Source organism: Carcharodon carcharias, chromosome 10 (assembly GCF_017639515.1).
Source record: "Carcharodon carcharias isolate sCarCar2 chromosome 10, sCarCar2.pri, whole genome shotgun sequence".
In the NCBI taxonomy this organism is placed as follows: Eukaryota; Metazoa; Chordata; class Chondrichthyes; order Lamniformes; family Lamnidae; genus Carcharodon; species Carcharodon carcharias.
The window spans coordinates 16,987,703-17,008,682 of record NC_054476.1 but is presented as its reverse complement, the minus strand read 5'-3'; the positions used below and the strand labels follow the sequence as shown (position 1 = coordinate 17,008,682).

Here is a 20,980-nt window from a genome sequence, read left to right as displayed (position 1 = left end):
ATCTTTTATGCCCTGCTAGCCTTTCCACCCCATCCCCACTAAAGCTGTACATTGAGTGCCCTACCATCCATTCTTAATTAGCACATTCATTTAGATAATATCACCACCATCAACACCTGTGTTCTTTTGTCTGTGACTCTTTTGATTATCTGCTATCACTGCTTGCTTGTCCCTACAACTATACCACCCCCCAACCTTAAACCAGCTTATATATCACCCTTTTCCTCAGATTCACTCTCAGTTCTGTTGAAGGGTCATGAGGACTCGAAACGTCAACTCTTTTCTTCTCCGCCGATGCTGCCAGACCTGCTGAGTTTTTCCAGGTAATTCTGTTTTTGTTCTCAATTACCCCAAATTGGTTGGAAGGTGGCGAGCTACATTCCAGTGCTGTTAGGGAGGTAGTGGCACAAGTTTGACCCTTTTCAATATTCCATCTTAGATTTGCAGATGTGACATCCCAATTTAACTGATGTAAGCCTTGCAGCACTATCAAGTTTTCAAAAAGGCCTGTTATAAAATACCGCATTAGAAGTGCCTTTAAATATTTGTGCATGTTAAGGAAAAGACACAGATTGGAAAGAGGCTAACAAAAAATCTTAGCCTAGAAACAGGTGCAGGTCCAGCAGTCTGCTCCTACTTCGATTCCTGGTAGAGACACACATGGAATCAGTTTCAATGTAAGGCGGTCAAAACTTACAGATGATGAAACAAATTAGGTATTACAGGAAATTTGTCAGGATTTGCACCTAGATTGGTCAGTGACAGTAAGTTCAATATAGCTAAATGCAAGTCAACATAAAAACACATCCCATGGTGGTATAAACTTTCAAAAGCCGTGCTAGAAGGGACCTAGAGGTGGAATTTGATATTTCACCTAAAAAGTGAGGTAGTAATAAATAAATGGAACATGGACTGGTTTTTCTTAAGGGCAATTAGAGATTGGCGAGGGGGGTGTCACAAGGGCAGCAGGCTGGAGTTGAGCCAACTGATCTGGGAAGAGGTTTGGAGGCGGCTATAGAGGCCGTCAGTTGTGGATGCAGGCAGTTTAAAAGGCCTGCCTTGGTGCAGTGGGACTGTGTTTTTAACTGGGACAATGGCCCTCCAGCCCTCAAATGCTTCCCATGCTTCCACCCCCTGACCCCCGACTCCATCCACCCTCTATGGCCCCTCAAGCCAAGCTACAGCACTTGGTTCTATACAATGTATATAGTGGGTCAATGAATCCTATGGTGATAGGGTGTGTAGAACAAAATCTTTATAAAGTAATTAATTCATAACATTCTACATGAAAAATGTAATTTCACTTAGAAGACAAAAATGTGTCAATCATCCGCACTCTAAAGCATCAACAACAAAAAGCACAAAACTTTGAAACCAGTGTTGTGTAAACAAACATTGCAAAATTGATAGCAGAGATCAGAGACAGTCTGAGCTGTCAATGTTTTCTCTGCAGCAGAGGTGTTTTAACAAGTGTAATGGATGTCTGGGCTCTCAGCCAAGTCTTATGATGTATGCTTTTGACAGGAACCAGCTACAGTCCTTAAAGGAACTCCTGAAAAATCAGTGCCCAGGTATGGGGTCAGGAATCAGGACCTGCCCACCATTTTAAAGGGCTCCTGAGGATTCCCAATTTTGGAAGTATAGGCTTGGATTTCCCAATCAAAATTTTAAATTCCCAGAGATTACACTTAAGTTATATTTATGCCTTGAACTTGGAATACATATCTAATCACTGGGTAATGAGTGGATCCCTTCTGTCACAGATATTGCAGATGAAAACACTAAGCGCAATCCCTCACATCTTAAAGAAATATTTGATGAGCTAGAGTTCTGCAACCTTAAAAACATGCATCTGAAAAGGAGGCCTCAGATAGGATACAGGAAAACAATACTTTCAGATACACCAGGTAAAGCCAGTGTTTACCTTATTGAAAGGTGTGAACAGCTTGTACAGAATTATTTCTGTTCTGAAGGAGCCAAATTGGTTGAAAGGTCATCAAACTTATCTCGTGCACATCAACAAACATTTTGGATAAACCCAAGAGCAAAGACTAGGATTCAATACAAATTTTAGGGTGTATTTACACGACACTTTTGTATTGACTTATAACAGTGGGTAGCTGAAGCTAAACAGGAGTTTAAACATGACACCACTAAATGTTGACCTATCCATAATCAAATGGGGAAGCTCCCTTTCAAATCACAGATATGGATGTTTAAATCAGTAATATATGTCTTCTCTGGAAGTCTATGTATTGCATAAACTCATGCAGAATGTGTCAGGAAAAGTCCATACTATATTATATATGACCTGACATAAGGACCAGAAGAGCTGGAAATTAAAAATTGCCTGGACTAATATTCCAACATTTCTGGATTTGTAAAGTACAGAATTGGTCTGTGTTTTCTAACCAACATTTTAAAACTATTACATCTGCTGAACCATGAAAATTCAAGAGCTTGCATGCTCAGTTAGAAAATTATATATGCATTATATGGAAAATTAACTTAGGGCCTGGTTTTTTTTACAAGATGTAACTATGAAAGCCAAATAGAGTCATATGGACTCAAAACGTTAACTCTGTCTTTCTCTACAGATGCTGTCAGAACTGCTGAGCTTGTCCAACAAAAAATGCTGGAAAAAATTAAGTACATCAGCTCAATGGATCTGCGTGCAGGATGCTAAGTAAATGCTGATAATTGCTTGCTGAATGACATTTGTACTGGGACCTGTAACAATAAACAGATTCAGCTCTTTATAGAATGTTTTGTACAATGGTCATTTGCATCGATTAGCAACTGAATCATGCACAAGCCATTCCAGAATTGGTACTGCTTTACTTACCACTATGTTCGATAAGAACATATCATAAGCAAATTATAACTTAAGGCATTTTCATCTTGAATGAAGTATCTGGAAGCAAAGTAGCTTGGTCAGAGTTCACAATAAAGGATGTACAACTGAGGCAGTTTCCTACAGGCACTTGTTAAACTAGGAGAGGAATCCTAAATTGCATGATGGAACCTAGACTTCCCATGCTGCTTTAACTTCAAATTGGGTTGACCTTGAATGGTTTCAATTTCAAATAAACTATTAACACAAACATAAACAGCCACCAACTTAATATTCGGATATACATACACACATATATTAAAATGTGCAAACGCAGACGTACAAATTGAAAGGATTCCAGAAACAGTTCTACATTTTTAATGCCAGGAGCAGATCTGTCCAAATGCTGATGCCCCACACGTCGAAATCGCCATCCATAGTTCTCAAAGAGCGCAGTGCCCGCTCCGTGGGCTCCCTCGCTGGTGGCGGTCCCTGCAAGAGGGCGGTGAAATGTTCCAAAAGTTCGCGCCAGCCCTGCTCGGGGGACTCCTCCTGTGGCACCCACTCTGCCCGACCGGCGTCGTACTGCAGGCTGCAGCCCCAGTCCTGCAGGAAGCGCAGGTAGCGGCGTCCGAAGGCTGGGTGCAGGGCGGCGATTGCAGTCAAGAGGGAGCAGGGCAGCGCGCGGCAGAAGGCAGGTAGCGCGCGGCCGTCTCCTAGCAACCACCGCAGGGCCAGCGGCTGCGCCTCGCCGCCTCCAGTCGCTGCCGACGCCGCCAACAGCTCGGCGAGCGGCAGCCAAGAGACGGGCTCCCCGCCGCCAACGGAGACGGCCCGCCGCAGAACCTCCTCGCAGGCCGCCCGCCGCTCCGGTAACTCCTCCGGGCCCCTCAGGCGCTCCTCGAGCCGTTGGCGCAGGATCTGGGCCCGCGTCTCTGACAGGGCGGCGGGGTCGACGCGGCTGCCGCTGTCCCGCAACAGCAGGACCCCCGCGGCGGCCTTCACCCTGACCGCCCGCCCCAGCGACGCCGGGATGGCCGCCCCGCCGCCTTCTCCCCGCGTCCGGTACCAGGCGGCGGCCCGGTGAAAGGCGGCGGCCGAGGCGGCCGGGTTGCACAGCAGCGCCTCGCTCAGCATCTCCTCGCCGCGGCCCAGCTCCTCGAAGCGCAGACGGCGGTACTGCGGCAGCGGGTGGCCACGGGGGCCGGCGCCTCGGCTCAGCAGGTGCAGCCGGAGGGCGTCCTGCGCGCTCGCCACCTCTTCCAAGCGCCGGCTCAGCTGCTCCAGGTAGCGGGCCCACTGGAAAGCCCGCCTCACCTCCGCCTCGTCCCAGTCTCCGGCCCACGGGCTCCGCGCCACCGCCAGCACCTCGGCGAAGCGAGCCAGGTTCTCGAGAAGCGCCTCCATCCTCCCCTTCGCCGCGAGCCGCAGCCGTCAACTTCCCTCCAGGTTCAAACCGCCCCAGCGTGCGCGCGCCGCCAGCTGATTGGCCAATGGGCTGATCACTTCCGGGGTCAGTCTGCAGGGAGGGGTCACTTACCATTCATTGAGAACAGGGCCATTGAGGTGCTTTGGGTTCGTTGTGAGATTTTGACAGGACCAAGGGTGTTTTTAAATAATCTTTCGGGTATGCCAATAAAATATCCGATTGAACTAATCATCAAAGTAACCATTTAACAGCATATTGGAGGGGCAAGACTCTTTTTATACTCTTTTGAGTATACCAATAAACTAACCAAATGAACTAAATAACCAAAGTAAAGGCAAAATACTGCAGATGCTGGAAATCTGAAACAAAAATAAAAAATGCTGGGAAAACTCAGCAGGTCTGACAGCATCTGTGGAGAGAAAGACAGAGTTAACGTTTTGAGTCCGTATGACTCTTCTTCAGAGCTGGAAGCACAGCAGCTCTTCTTCAGAGCTTCAATAATCAAACTAACTATTTAACAGCATTTTCAAGGGACATATCCTTGAGTATACCAATAAAATGACCAAAATAACTTACGATCAATTAGATACTTAACAGCCCCTTAAAGGGTCCAAATCCTTTTTTATACTCTGAGCTTGTCTAAATCTCTGTGTGTGAGTGGCCAACTCTTGGTGCTGTCATTAAAAATGGCCTCGCTGATAGCTTGCCACTGTGGTCCACACATGCACATAGACTTCCTTTATGTTATTTTTGCTGCGCCAGTATTTAATGCCTGCCACTATAACTAGATAACTAATTAGCTAATGAAAACTAAAGAACCACCCCTTAAAGGGGCACTGTAACTAAAGCAAAACTGCAAAAGGAAGATGCTTTAGTGACTGGAAGCTAGTGTCCAGTGGCATATCACAGGGATCTGTGCTGGGTCCCCTATTATTTGTCATTTATGTAAATGACATAGATGACCATCTGGGGGGATTGGATTAGTAAGTTTGCAGATGACACAAAGTTGGCTGGGTAGTTAACAGTGAGGTTGAGTGTCTTGGGCTACAGGAAGATATAGACAGGATGGTCAAATGGGTAGATAAGTGGCAGATGGAATTTATCCCTGAAAAGTGTGAGGTGATACACTTTGGAAGGAGTAATTTGACAAGGAAACATTCAATGAATGGCATGACACTAGGAAGTTTTGAGGAACAAAGGGACCTTGGCGTGTGTGTCCATAGATCCCTGAAGGCAGAGGGGCATGTTAGTGGGGTGGTGAAAAAGGCATATGGGACACTTGCCTTCATCAATTGAGCCATAGATGACAAAAGTAAGGAGGTCATGTTGGAGTTGTATAGAACCTTGGTGAGGCCACAGCTGGAGTACTGTGTGCAGTTCTGGTCGCCACATTATAGGAAGGATGTGGTTGCACTGGAGGAGATGCAGAGGAGATTCACCAGGATGTTGCCTGGGATGAAACATTTAAGTTATGAAGAGCGGTTGGATAGACTTGGGTTGTTTTCATTGGAATAGAGAAGACTGAGGGGTGACCTGATCGAGGTGTACAAGATTATGAGGGGCATGGACAGGGTGGATAAGGAGCAGCTGTTCCCCTTAGTTGAAGGTCAGTCACAAAGGAACATAAGTTTAAGGTGAGGGGCAGGGGGTTTAGGGGGGATGTGAGGAAAACCTTTTTTACCCAGAGGATGGTGACGGTCTGGAATGCACTGCCTGGGAGGGTGGTGCAGGTGGGTTGCCTCACATCCTTTAAAAAGTACCTGGATGAGCACTTGGCACGTCATAACATTCAAGGCTATGAGCCAAGTGCTGGTACATGGGTTTAGGTAGGTAGGTCAGGTGTTTCTCACGTGTCGATGCTGACTCGATGGGCCGAAGGGCCTCTTCTGCACTGTGTGATTCTGTGAAACTTATTAAATCAAACTAAAATGTCATTGTGGAGGGAGATAATGCACTCCAGGGGTGCTTTTTTTCTATTTGTTCACACTTGCTAAATGCGGCTTGCTTATGATTATAATGCAGATTGCTCATAATTACAATAGATTTAATTGGCAATCAAAACAGAAAATGCTGGATAAACTCAACAGGTCAGGCAGCACCTGAAGAAAGAGAAACAGACTTAACACATCAACCCGAAATGGTAACAAAAACAGAAAATGCTGTAAGTACTCAGCAGGTCTGGTAGCATCTTGTGGTGAGAGAAACAGAGTTAACATTTTGAGTCCAATAAAACTCTTCTTTGGAACTCCGAATGTTAACTCTGTTTCCCTCCACAGATGCTGCTTGACCTGCAGGCTCAAACTGCTGCTGTGGATACCAGTGTTCTCGCTGCAATCGAGTGATCTGTGCCACAGCAGATTATTAGGATTACTAAGGCACTGCCTGGGTGAGTGACAATCCTTCCATGGTGCATACACCATCCTGATTTGGAACTATATTGCGATCCTTCATTGTTGTTGGGTCAAAGTCCTGGAACTTCCTAACAGCATTGTGGGTGTACCTACTTCACATGGACTTCAGTGGTTCAAGAAGGCAGCTCACAACTACCTTTTCAAGGGCATTTAGTGATGAGCAACAAATGCTTACATTACCAGCAATGCTCACATCCCATTAAAGAATAAAAAAAAGCTGTTTAGTGTTTGTGCTCCCACCACTGCCATTTTGTTAGAACCCTTGTTGTTGCCTTTCAGCCAGCCAGTCCAGACTGCTATCACACATGCCATAGTGGTGCAGTCTGAAGCCAAGCCCTTCAACAAGCCAAGTCTCTCCTAGAGAAAGTCAGCAGCCTTCCATCAGCAATGCTGCAGACAGCAAGGTAGCACTGCCTAAGAGCTCTAGACCAGCCAAAGGCATCCACAAGACAATTACTAAGAGAATACACAGGGTAAATAACTCTCTGAAATAAAAGCAAAGTGCTTATGGGTGAAAAGTTCTGTTCTGCATGTATTATTGGAAGCATTCTGGATAAAGTTGTTATGGTTAGCATCTTTTAATTCAGGGCTTTGGCCAAGAGAACGTTGTGATGGTCCATAACAGAGGGATGATCAAGTGGGGGATAGTGGAGTAATGGTGAGATGGAAATGAAATTTCAGAGGAACCAGAGTTAGAGCAAGCAGTCACGAACAATCTATCCCAAGCAAAGAGGTCACAATGTCTCCTCGTTTCACCTTTTTCCTCACCCCTCCCTCTTCCTCCTCTTGAGGTCCTCGGTGAAGGCCTGATGGTAAGACTCTGTCCTTATGAGAGTGAGGTTGTGCAGAGTGCAGGCGACTGCCACAAATTTGGAAAAATGCTCCAGCAAGTAGTGGAAGGCTTCTTGTGTGTGGTCTAGGCAGCATAACCATTGTTTCAGAAAACTGATAGTTTGCTCCACTTTGTTTCTGGTGGCAACATAGCTCTCATCGTAGCACATTGTCGACACATGGCTGGATGGCGGATGAGAATCTTGAACTACGTGTAGAGTGGGTACTCCTTGTCGTTAAGCAGCCAGCCTCTGGTTCATCTTGGTGGCTCAAAGATGGAGGGTCCAGCCGACTGGTGCAGGATGAAATGTTGCATGTGCTGCAAGAATTGTAGGTATCCACTTGCATGATATTCATTGCCTGGCCACACATCAACTAGGTTCATGGGACATGAGCCCATGAAGTCCTCTTCAGAATGCTTGACAGGGTTTCTGTCAGTTCCCTGATACAGAGATGCATAGCAAACACTGAGATGTTAGTGATGTTGCTGGCTGCAGACTGAAAGGATCCTGAGCCATAGAAACTGAGGGGTTCAGTGATCTTGACGACAGCTGTCAGTGCTACTGTGCCCTGCTCTGCAGTGCAGTTCTGGTTGTAAGAGATGGCACAGTTAAATCACCACTTCCTTGGTGAAATGTAGACATCTTAGATACTGCTTCTGGATGAGATGGAGGTAGGAAAAGTTTTCTCTGAAGACCCTTGGTAGGTACAGCCTATTGAGAGCCCTCCTCATTCCCCCTCTGTATATAGATTCCCCTGTCTTCTGCCTGTGTTCCATCTCCAAGTCATGCTGCAGCCCAAGTGGTTGCAACTATAGCTCCTGTCACTGAATGCAGGCTTTTTCTGATAGGCTTCCCAACTCCTCCTTGGCAGAGTCTCGTACTGCTTCCTTGTGAATTCAGAAACTTGTGTCAATTTTTTCAATAGCGCTCAACACTGTAATTCCACAAACTGTAGCAGCAAAAGACAGTCAAAAAGCACATCACCTGTAAGTCCTATGGTGATCCTTTGTAATAGCACTAGTATGGGGTCCCTCATGCAGCTGAACACACATTCAGCTGACATTGTTAAAGAGAGGCAGTTAACAGGACCTGCATGGTCCAAGGTTGCAGGCCATGCACCAGATCAGAATTTGACGCTACTTAACATCACAATATTCCCCCTCTGCATTCTTTTGGCATACATATGGCATGCCCTTGCTCATGTCCTTACAGTCAGGGTGTCCTGTAAAGGCTGTGCCAGAAATGGCCAGAAGAAGTGTGCCTAACAGTTTTGGAGTTCCTGGCTTCTGAAGCCCTGGCATCAACAGCACCACAGAGCAGAATCTTGCAGTTCTTAACCCTTAGGCAGAAGTCCCAGTTTGACCATATGAAACAAAGTATGGTAACATAATGGTTATATTACTGGGCTTCCAATCCAGGGGCTTATACTTATAACCTGGTGAAATAAGTTCAAATCCACAATGGCAATTAACAACTTTAAATTCAGTTAAGTAAATCTAGAATAAATTGCTAGCATCAGCAACAGTGGCCACAAAACTACCAGATTGTTATTTTAAAAACCCACCGGTTCACTCATATAGTCCTTTAGAGAAAGAAATCTGCTTCCTTATCCAGCTTAGCCTATATATGAGTCCAGATGACAGCAAATAGTTAACTCTTAACAGCCTTCTGAAATGGCCCAGCAAGCCACTTAGTTCTATCATAAAAATTACAAGTCATATGGACTGCAATGGTTCTGGAAGGCACCTTACTACCACCCTTTTGAGAGCAATTTTTTTTTATTAATTCATGGGATATGGGCATTGCTGGCTAGGGCAGCATTTATTGCCCACCCCTAATTGCCCTTGGGGATTAGGTGTGGACAAGAAACACTGGCCCTTGCCAGCTACCCATATATCCCATGGATGAATCATAAAAATTGGCTAAATCTGGCAGTTATAATGCAAAATTATCCATCAAATGTTATACAGATATAAATGAAGCTGTAGTTCATAGCAGTAGGATATTAAAATACAGTTATAGGGCTGGAAACCACACAGTAATATGATCTTTTTTTGTTGCCGTTATAATGCACTAACAGTATGTGATTGGTAATTGCACATTGTGATGCGCAGCTAGGAGCAGCTAAGGTGTAGTACAACTGTAATTCATAGTTCTGTGGATGTTCTGTTCCAAGTCGATAAATATTTCTTGTTTTGATGTGTGGTGTAGACTGCCTGTTATTTCAAAACATTAAGGAAATTATGCTTAACTTTATAAAGTTCTTGGAGTCCTAACAGATTGTTTAGGAGAATCTTCAATCTGGTCTGACACTGCAACAGAGTGATTTTCCATGCACGTTCAATTCCAGTGATATGAGCCTTGTTTACACTGTTGGGTGCCAGAATCACACTGGGACCTGATTCCATAGTTATACTGCCAGTTTTACATTACAATGTGCTTCGTATCACTTTGCAACAATGTAAAATTGGCCATGTTACTCCATTCTTTTGTTAAATTACTAGTGACCTAAATAGTCATAGGGCAGAAATATTGCCCCATTGTGGAGGGTTGTGCGGGGTCAGGTGGGGCGGGTGCGAACCCGATCGGTGCCCCTGATTGGGGCCGCGCTGCCATTTTATGTGGGCGGGCCAATTAAAGCCCGCCCAGCATGATGCGCGCCCGGAAGCGCTGTGCACTCCCTGTGCGGGTGGGGGGGATTCCCTGAGCCAGGAGTGCGCTTTTTCGTGCATGCACTTGAAAGAGCACACAGATCTCCCTGAAGCTAAGTGCTGCCTCAGGGAGCTCGGCTCAAGTTTAAAAACTTTATTAAAGGGAGAAAAAATATTTCTGACATGTCCCCTCATGTGACACTGTCACATGAGCAGGGACATGTCAATTACTTTTATTTAAAAATTTTATACACATTTTAAATCCCTCATGAAACTTTATCCAGCCCGGGGATGAGGTTTCATGTTTTTTCTGAAGACCACCTGAGCTCTTCGCCTGCTCGCCAAGCTTAAGGTTGGACGGGCAGCTCATTTAATTGTTTTAATTAGTTTTTACCAGGCCTTAATAGGCCTTTGACAGTTCAGCAGGCACACAGCCGAGTCGGCTGTGCGCCCGCCGAACTGACAATCTAAATGACCTGTGGTGATGTCAGGACGCATGCCCGACATCACTGCGCATCATCTTATGCGTCAGTGAGCCTCCACTCACCGCCCCCCCCCGGCTCGCTGATGGGAAACTGCTGCCTATAGTGGCAGCCAGCATTTATTATTAAGATTTGGATTAGTATAAGTTGAGAACAAAAAAAAATTTGTAGGCAAAGCTTTCCACATAGGAATCATCATATAGGATCTTAAAATTAAATACAGTATTTTAAAATAATTTATTTGCATTATTTCCATTCAAATCCATGAAAATGGTTTCAAAATAAAATTAATAACCATTTAACAAGTTTTTAAAATCTGTATAATAAAATATTTTTTGTTCTTGCATAAATTATATTTATCTGACTTGTGTGGTGCAGTGCCATTGTATAATTTGATTGAAAGGGACAATTTAGGCTCAATTGGTTCAGGCTGCAATATCTTCTTGTACGTTTCTATCCTATCTCTCTCTGTCACATGTACATATGTCCAAGCACAATGGCACTATATTGTACAGAGTACAAAAGGAGTGATGCACTGTTTAGACAACAACAATTTGCACTTTTGTTTGTGCCTTTCACAGAGGAAACTTTTCCAGGATGGAATTTACAAGGGCATTGAAGGATACCGAGCTGGAAGTTAGAGAAAGAATAGAGGAAGTAACCAAAGGTACGGTTAAAGAGCTACTTTTTGAGAAGGTTTTTGAAGAGAAATGTAGCAAAGTAGATTAATGAAGAAGTTTTAGAAGAAAATGGAATAGTGATTAATTATGATGGCAAGTGGATAATAATATAGTTCATAGAATCATGCAAATTTACAGTATTGATAAAGGCCATTTGGCTTGTTAAGCCTGTGTTGGCTCTTTGACTGAAGAGTTATGCTTAGTTTACACCCTCCCCCCCACCACCCCAACTTTTTACCTGTAACCTTGTAAATTTCTCATTGTCAAGTACCTATCTAACTTTAAATTATTTAAATTTTAAATTATTAACTAAAACTATTGATGGAATCAGCTTCCAACACCTTTTCAGAAGAAACATTCTGGATCCTGACAACCCCCCCCCATTGAAAACAATTTCCTTTTATCTCCACTCTAAATCTTTTGACCTTTGGTTATTGACCCACTGGTCATAGAGAAAGCCATTGGGTTGCTGAAGATGTGGTTCAGGTGGCTGGAAAGATCTGGGGATACCTTACAGTATATACCAGTCAGGGTGTCCAGAATGGTAACAGTCTGCTGTGCCTTGCACAACATACCACTGTGGAGAGGAAGGGAGCTTCAGGAGGAGGAAAATGGGGACCATGTTGCATCCTTGGAGGAGGAAGTGGAGGATAATGAGCAACAGCAGGAGGAACAGGGTGAGAAGGAACCTAAGGAGCTCACAGCAAAGGCATAGTTCTGGTAACCTGACTGTATGAAGTGTAAGGAACTTATCTTTTCATTTCTGTTGAACTGTTGTAAAGAACATATCTCTTTATTTTTTGTTGGGCTGTGCATTGGGATTGCAATGGCTGCAGTTTGGGAGACATGTCCACTGGAACAGGATGAGAGATAACTACAATGTTGCAGTCCTGGAACAAAGTGTGTCATGAAAGACAGGATGGTGCTGGAAAGGAGTACTGGACCAAGGGAGCTGCCTGACAACAGCATCTTAATTGGCTCCTGACCAGATGACTAGGTTTTTCTCCTAGCCTGAAAGGAACAGAACCTAAAACCTCTTTCTCCTGTGTGTGGAAGATTCCAGTAATTCCATAATATTGGCTAGCTGTTTTTTTTTCTCCTCATATCTCTATAACCTGCTCTCTCTGAAAACCCTTGTCAAGAGGCAAAGGGGAAAATCACTGTTAGAGTCATTGAAAGGCAAGTGCTCAACCAGTGAACTAAATACTAAAAGTGCTGGAAGACCACTTCATGTTATCAACAAAAACTGAAAGGAATTTGGAAGACATTGATCAAAATCAACCCATTGAAACCTGTACTTCAGATTGGTGCTATTGAATTGTTTTATCCCACCCTTAAAATCTATGCTTTGTGTGACTTATGTGTCATGTGTGTGTGAATGTACAGGGACTTAAGAAGTGGGTAGAGTTTAAGTTATAGTGTTAGAAGCAGTCCATATTTCTTTATTTTGCCACTGGTTAATGACAGTTTGTTCAATTAACAGCTATTTACTTATTAAGTTTACAAACCTGATGCTTGTATACTGTTAATCTAAATTAAACAGTTAGGTAGAATTGGGGCAGTTTGGTGGTTTGATCAGACTTTTTCACATTTGTCATGGTTCGGGGAACAGTGGGGCTTGATATTACAGCACACTACCCCCAGTGAGCTGTGACAGAAGCCGTATGGCACATCAATGCTGAACCCACTGCTCTCTGAGCCATAAATAATTGCCAGTCAAAAATTCCTCCATCTCAATGACAAAGTTGGCTTGTCTTCTATGGTCCTAATATTCTCCTCAACTGTGAGGCCTTTTGGCAGGTGAGAGGCAACAATCGAGATGGCTGGAAAAGGAAGACTTGAAATAAAGTTTATGCCTCATTAATATTTTCAAAAATATTAACACAGTGACGTTTCTTTGAACATCTACGCTTATAAACACCTATGAGCCTTGTGGAATGAACACATTTCTGTCTTCTGCTTCCCATTATTTCTATGTGGTGCTACCCCTGTGGCTTCAGCAGAGCTAGAGGCAAGCTGGATATTCCACTGCTCTTACAGCTGAGATGCTTCTGGTGGAAGTCCTCTGGGCTTTGGGACTCATGAGAATCCCTGTCACTGACCCACCTGCACCTGTAGTGGCAGACCCAGTCATTGAGGAAGTAAGAAGCATGTGGAGCTCTGCCTTGTCTGGAATTGTCAGGAGGGCCAATCCCGGTTCTCTGCCTCTCTCTGAAGGATGGCGCCCTTTCCTCCAGACAGGAAAGCAGTGAATTATGAGTGTAAGGAATGGATTGTCTGGAGAAGATGGAATGATGACATTTGTGGAGGGTGACTATGATGGTTTAATAAATAGGGAAACGGAGTACTAAAGCAACTATGTTAAACATGGGTTCAGCCTCAACTGTAGTATCTTTTATAGTTCTGGGCACTATGCTTTAGGAAGGATGTGAAGGCATTAGAGAGAGTTCAGAAAAGATTTATGAGAATGGTTCTAATGATGAGGAATTCCAGACAAATTGTGGGAGGGTGGGATAGAGTGAGGTGTGGCAAGGGATGAGACATGGGAGCACTTTGCGCTATGAGTGTAAGGAATGGATTGTCTGGAGAGGATAGAATGATGACATTTGTGGGGGGTGACTATGATGGTTTAATAAATAAGGAAACGGAGTACAAAAGCAGTTATGTTAAACATGTATAAAACATGGATTCAACCTCAACTGCAGTGTCATGTCTAGTCCTGGGCACTGTGCTTTAGGAAGGATGTGAAGGCATTAGCAAGAGTTCAGAAAAGATTTATGAGAATGGTTCTAGTGATGAGGAATTCCAGTATGTAGATAAATTGGAGAAACTGACTTTACCTTGGAGAAGAGAAGATTGAGAGGAGATTTGATGGTGGTATTCAAAATCATAAGGGGTCTGGACAGGGTAGAAACTGTTCCCATTGGTGGAAAATCAAGAACCAAATTTAAGATAATTAAATTTAAGGTAATTGGCAAAAGAAGCAATGACAACATGAAAAGCTTTTTTACATAACAAGTGGTTAGGATCTGGAATGTGCTGCCTCAGAGTGTGACAGAGGCAGGTTCAATCGAGGCATTCAGAAGGGTATTGGATCATTCATTATCTGAAAAAGAAAAATGTGTAGTGCTAAAGGGAAAAGGTAGGGCAGTGCCAATAGTTGAACTTCTTCTGCAGAGGGCCAGCAGAGATACAGTAGGCTGAATAGTCTCCTGCGCTGTGATAGGGACAGGAGAGGTTTTAATTTAAACAGCCTTGATTTCTCCTCTCACCACACGTCCATAAACAGAATGGTATGGCAAGGCAATATTACTGGTTACACAAGCTAGAGGATTCCATGTCACACGACTCCCACCTTTTCACAGTGTCTTTGACAAAAGGTGTGTATCCCCCTTCTGGGTTTCCAAGATGGTTAAATGTTCCAACCATTAAGACTTGAAGGTTGCGGGATTCTTTGTCCCAGCAGATATTTAGCTTCCAGTTGGCCAGGCCTGACTTATGGAATGCAGATGGTCTTTTTATAGCTCTCTTTGAATTTGGTCTTTGCAGTACACAGGACGGTTGTTAGGGCCCCTTCAGAGATAACGAAGTGCAAGTTTCTACGGTACGGCCATGATAGCTTCTTTTGTTCGAAGGTCACAGGCAGACATAGCTTCAGCCATTTTAAAAGGGTCTTTGTCCAGTTTTTAAAATTTTAGAAATTAGCCATGAGGATATCTATATACGTTTATAAAGAATATAGAATGTGAGGTCTTAGTTCCCCGACAGCTGTAACCATTCTATGCTTGGTGTAAGATGGCAATAAAATGAAGGTGAGTGTCAGTATTGGCTATTTAGATGAGAATGTGAGGAGGTGCCTCAAGACAGAAGAACGAGTGGAGCTGTGAAGTGTGTTGGTCTGAGGAGTGCTGTGTAGGGGAATTTTGTAGAATCACTAAAAGTGCAAGTGCAGGCAGATAAACCCATAAAAATCCAAAAGAAGTTTTGGGTGTAATAATTAGGAGCATAGGGTACTAGAGTAAACAAGTAATGATGAATTTATACAATGCATTGGTTAAGCTGCAGTTAAGCTACTGTGCACAGTTCATATTAATGCTGTTGAGAATGTACAACCTAAGTTCACTAGGTTGTTTGACTCTTTACAGAATTATTCTAAATTGATTGTTTTTCAGGGTTTGTTTATATATCCAGTATACAGCTTTTGAGCTTTAATGCTCAGCAATGAGTTTTGATTTGGCATGCTTTCTAGATCTGGTATACCCAAGATATTCCAACCTGCTGCCATATGTGGTTGTTTTTCTCCTCAAAAGTTAATTGCAACATTTATGGCAGTATCCATTTTCCCTGTCTTATTCTTTCTTAGTTGAAAAAAATGCCCCTAAGCTACAATTCTGTGTTAACATAAAAAGAGAACATAATTTATATCAACCTAAAATTCTGTAGAATTTCTAGAAAATCTGAGACATTAAAAAGATCTTATCTTAGAAATGATGTGTTCAGTTTTTATGTGCAAAACTGTTATGATTTTTTCAGATGTCTGAACAGAACTCTTATCAGATGTTGATGTTTGTTTTCTGAAAGAAGGTGAAAGAGCATGCGTCAAAGTTTGAAACTATACATTTAACTTAAGCTTGTGTCTATTCCAATATCCAGCAGAGGGGGTGAGGTAGAACCTGCCATGTACACTCAGCTCTTCATTAATTAGTATGCATCACATTGAGTGAGCATAGGGTGCAAAAGAATTGCTAATATTTTAAGTAGAAATCTTCAGTGCTATTGATGTCTGCAGCAGAAATTAAACCAACTGGCTTTATGTGGAATAGAGCAATGGATTGAGATTTTGAAACACAGCTGCACCTGGTATGAGAGGAAGGAAATGAGGAAGTGAGAGGTTAAGAAAGATTGAGCTAGGGAATATTTAAAGGTTGTGCTTTTTATTTCCCACAATTTAATTTCCCAGCTCTTAAACATTGAAAGATTGAAGAATTTAGTACAGAACAGATACTTCAAAATAATATTGGAAAGCTACCCAATGGTAGATCTGGTTAAAGTAGTAAATAGCTGAACCACGTGGACTAGAATGTCCCAATGATCCCTTTGAGTTAGCTGACCTCAGCCAGAACAGCAGCAGATGCACTTTAATTATTCAATCTCTGCACTCTGAAATAGTGGAAAGGAAAGTCAGCCAACTGATTCCAAATTTGTATTTCTAAACAAGTTGTATGGATTGTTTATTTGATAAATAATTACAGTGGACCATCTATATAAATTCTTTGGATGCAATGACTTTCGTTATGGAATGGATTTTTAAAATTTATTTTTGTTGCCACAAAAGAGCAATTAAAAAGATCAGCAACAAGAGGCGTGATATTAACTAGGAGGTTGAGCAGGATTTAATGGCAGGACCTGATTACCTCCATTTCCCAGCTGCAGCCAACCAGATTGAGAGGTTTGCTGACTAGGCCTTCGAATCACATGTTAACTGAGGAATGGAGAGGAGACAGTGTGAGGCTATGTGAAGATTGGAGTCTGGAGCCAGGGAAGTTCAGGGAGGCCAAAGCAAGGGCAGAAAGATCACAGTCCCGTTGTGGGGAAGATCGGGAAAGATGTGGATTGGGAGTCTGGAGCTATCATTTATTGGAGAGGCCAGAGCAGAGAGTGATCAGGGTGTAGAACCATGGAAAAGTGGGGAGGCCAAAGCAAGGAGTGATCTGAGTCAGGAACCATTGGAGGCTGGAGCATGGGGTGATCAAGGCTTAAGACAGATTGGAAGCCAGAGCAGAGGGTAATAAGGGGCCACGAGGAAGATTGGACCCAAGAGGCAAAGTCGGAGGCTAAAGCAAGGAGGAGGTGGAAAGATTGGAGGAGGAAGTTGGAAGTGGTAGGGATGGGGGTTGCCCAAGTGCAGGGGAATTGATGGAGTGGGTTTACTCCAACCAGTCTTCTGATAATGGGTCAGTTGCCCCTTTCCCCCTCTAAAACCTGAAGTCGACAGGCTGGGGATGAAATTCAGATTTTTAACACTTTAGCACCCCACTGGTTTAAAATTCCACCTCTCCCCCTCTCTGTACAGCAAAGCCTTTTTAAATTCTGGGTTTATTATAATCAGTAATTTGACTCATAATGACAGTAAAACATGAATTATGGCTGCACAGAGGCATAACTCTGAAGTGAATAACAAAAATAAAAGATTTGGCAGTGATAGTTGATCAGTTCTTAAATCCACCTCTATACTGCCTCATTTAGATTCCCAAATCTCAAGAAGCATCTTAAAGGAAGATTTTTTGGACCCCCGCTCACCGATGCATAAAATGATGTGCGGTGACGTCAGGCGGGCTTCCCAACTTCACCGCGCGTCATTTAGATTTTCAGTTAAGTCAGCTGCGCACCCACCGAACTGTTAAAGGCCTATTAAGGCCTGTTAAAAACTAATTGAATTAATAAGATGAGCTGCCCGTCCAACCTTAAGGTTGGCGGGCAGGCGAAGAGCCCAGGTGGCCTTCACATTTTTCATGGGACCTCATCCCCATGGGGATGAGGTTTCATGAAGTGTTTAAAAATTCATTAAAATTTAAAAAAAAAAATTTATTGACATGTCCCAGCCCATGTGACACTGTCACATGAGGGGACATGTTTCTAAAGTTTGTAATTTCTTTACTTAAATGTTTAAACCATGAAATAATCTCCCTGAGGCAACTCTGGGCCTCAAGGAGATTTCTGTGTTCTTTTGCGTGCATGCGCGAAAGAGCTCAGGCCACGACTCAGGGAATCCCCCCCACTGCTTGCACAGGGAGTGCTCAGTGCTTCCGGGCCCGTGTCACGCTGGGTGCCCCTTAATTGGCCCGCCCACGTAAAATGGCGGCGCAGACCTGATCGGGGGCGCCGATCAGGCTCGTGCCCGCCTGCCCCCGCACAACCCCCCCCAACGGGGGGAAAGTTCTGCACTTAATTTAGGATGAGAGCCTCTTGTTCAACAGGACAGGCTGAACTCAAATTATTCTTAATATAAAAAGATGAAAAGAAAAAAAATTGTCCTTGTTTCTATTTTAGTTCTAGGCTGCACAACATGGTACAACTGCAAACATCTGTATTGATGATAGAATCATAAAATGGTTACAGCACAGAAGGAGACCATCTGGTCCAACACATCCATGCTGAGTCTCTGCAAGAGCAACTCAGCTGGTCCAAGTACCTTGCCCTTTCTATAAGACCATAAGACGTAGGAGCAGAAGTAGGCCATTCGGCCCATTGAGTCTGCTCCGCCATTCAGTGAGATCATGGCTGATCTGATAATCCTCAACTCTACTTTCTTGCTTTTCCCGATAACCCATGATTTCCTCACTGATTAAAAATCTGTCTATCTCAACCTTGAATAGACTTAATGACCCAGCCTCTGCAGCCCTCTGCGGTAAACAATTCCAAAAATTCACTACCCTCTGAGAAAAGAAATTACTCCTCATCTCGTTCTTAAATGGGTGACCCCTTACTCTGAGATTATGCCTTCTGATGCTAGACTCTCCCACAAGGGGAAACAACCTCTCAGCATCTACCATGTCAAGCCCCCTAAGAATCTTATGTTTCAATAAGATTGCCTCTCAATCTTCTAAACTCCAATGAGTACAGGCCCAACCTACTCAACCTCTCCTCATAACAAAATCCCTCCATACCTGGGATCAACCTAGTAAACCTTCTCTGGACTGCCTCCTATGCCAGCATATCTTTCCTTAGATAAGTGGACCAAAACCTGTAGCCCTGCAAATCTTCTCTCCTCAGGTGCTTCTCCAACCCCTTTTGAGGTAGACTAGGCACTTTTTCCATGCCCAAAAGTGGCAGCTTTAGGCCCATTCATGAGTTTGTGCAATATGCAGCGAGCAATGATGTGATCAGGGTAGCTGTGATGTGTCCTATTTCAGGATGCCTTTGAGGCGTCCTATTTCAGCATCAAGCGTGCACACTGAGAAAATGGCTTGGGGCTTACGAGGTTGCCAATAAGGCCAATCTTTTGGAGTGTGGAACTGTAGGAATCCCAATGCGTGTATTGACCAGTGAAAGTAGGCTGGCAGTAGATGGTAATAGAAGACAGGAGTGGTGTTCGCCACTAACAAGATGCTGCTGTCAAGCCCAAAAGACATTTTGGAAGAGTATGGTATCTCAAAAATTTGAGCAACAGCTAGTTCACGCTGCTACTTTGCAGTAGCAACAGAGTGGGGTTTGCCACTAACAGGATGCTGCTGTCATGCCAAAAAGACATTCTGCCTATCACACAAATGAATACTGTGATATATGAATTTCAGTGCCGGTGTGATGCTAGTTATGTAGGCCTGTTACGATCCCAGCTGAGGTTACCCCTGGACAAGTGTGACCCCAGACCCAGAGTGGAACCCAGCTTGATAGATCCTAATTTTAATTTTTTTGTTTAGATACGTAGAGAGTAGCTATTGAACAGAGGCACAGGGGTCAGCTGATGAACTTTTAACAAAGGTATAAAACATTTATTTAATGAGAAAAGATGAACTATATTACAATACTCCTTCACCCACAACTATACCTTCACAGATGTATACAGATTTGTAAGGAGAACACAAGTTACAGAAACTATCTTCTCTTCTAATGTACACAGTAAGTACCCAGTTAATGTAAATCTATGGCATCTTGTGGTCAGACACACCATACTCTGAAATCAAGTGACAGATGCCACCTCAACCAGATGTTATGGATCTCTCCTCAACTCCCCCCAGATGCTTGTCACACAGTGAACCATCCAGTATCACTGAATTCCGTCCTTCACACGAAGGCTTCCAATCTCCATTTGCCAAGGCCTCGCCTTGGAATCTTCTCCCAAACCGACGTATTCTCTCAAGGGTTCACCTCCAGGGTTTCAAACTCTCCTTCTGATATTCCTCTTCCCTGGGTCACCACATGCATTCAAGCTGTCTTCTACACACTCTGTCTCTCTAACTCATCCGTCAACAGTGCACCACATGCCGATAGCAAAGAGTTACAGACCTTCAGTTATCTCTTTGGACCTTCTTGTCTTTGCAAGCTATTCTTGCTTTAAATCTGCTTTCTGCAGCTTTGGTCCCTTTAAATTTGAAGCATGGAGCCTTTTCGTCTGCTCCTCACTCTTAAATTCACTTAACAGGACCTTTTCCCAGGTTTCTGTCCTTCCTTTGACTAGAAGGTCTTCTTTGGACTTTCACCTCTTCCACTCCCCTGGATTTTGGGAGTTTTTCTTTAGGCTAGCACTGGCTATCTGTCCCCTTTGCTCCAGTCTCTCCTGGCAGCAACTTTCAGAACCAACTGCACTCAAACAGCTTCCAATACAACTGCTGTTTCTTTTCAAATGTGTATGCTCCTGAGGGAGGGACCTGCCTCTCTGGGCTCCTGTTGCTAGGCAACAGTTCAATCCTTCTACCCTTGTATGTTTACCGTCTCTTTAGGGGTCATAAAACTCATCATTAGAAATGCAAGCACCTTTTTAAAGTGAAACAAACTCCATTTGACCTTTCTTAACACACAGATACAGAAATACAAATCAGACAAACTTTAATGCTAAAATTCATTCCTAACAGCCACAAATACAAATATAACTTATTAAACTATTTGCTAACAAGGCCGTACATTCCAAAGACTGGCGGAATGTATCAAGCAGCATGTCCCT

The 20,980-nt window shown here is 43.5% G+C and overlaps 1 protein-coding gene across 1 annotated transcript; it reads right to left on the bottom strand.

Moving 5' to 3' along the window:
- Positions 1 to 1,233: 1,233 nt before the first annotated feature.
- fancf (FA complementation group F) lies at positions 1,234 to 4,276 on the bottom strand. The gene has a single exon (XM_041196814.1). The coding sequence runs from the start codon at positions 4,238 to 4,240 to the stop codon at positions 3,203 to 3,205; it is 1,038 nt and encodes a 345-aa protein (XP_041052748.1). The 5' UTR covers positions 4,241 to 4,276; the 3' UTR covers positions 1,234 to 3,202.
- Between the last annotated feature and the right edge of the window lie 16,704 nt (positions 4,277 to 20,980).

Excerpts from the sequence above, each read along its gene's own strand:
- fancf (XM_041196814.1), bottom strand. The coding sequence starts at position 4,240 with ATGGAGGCGCTTCTCGAGAACCTGGCTCGCTTCGCCGAGGTGCTGGCG.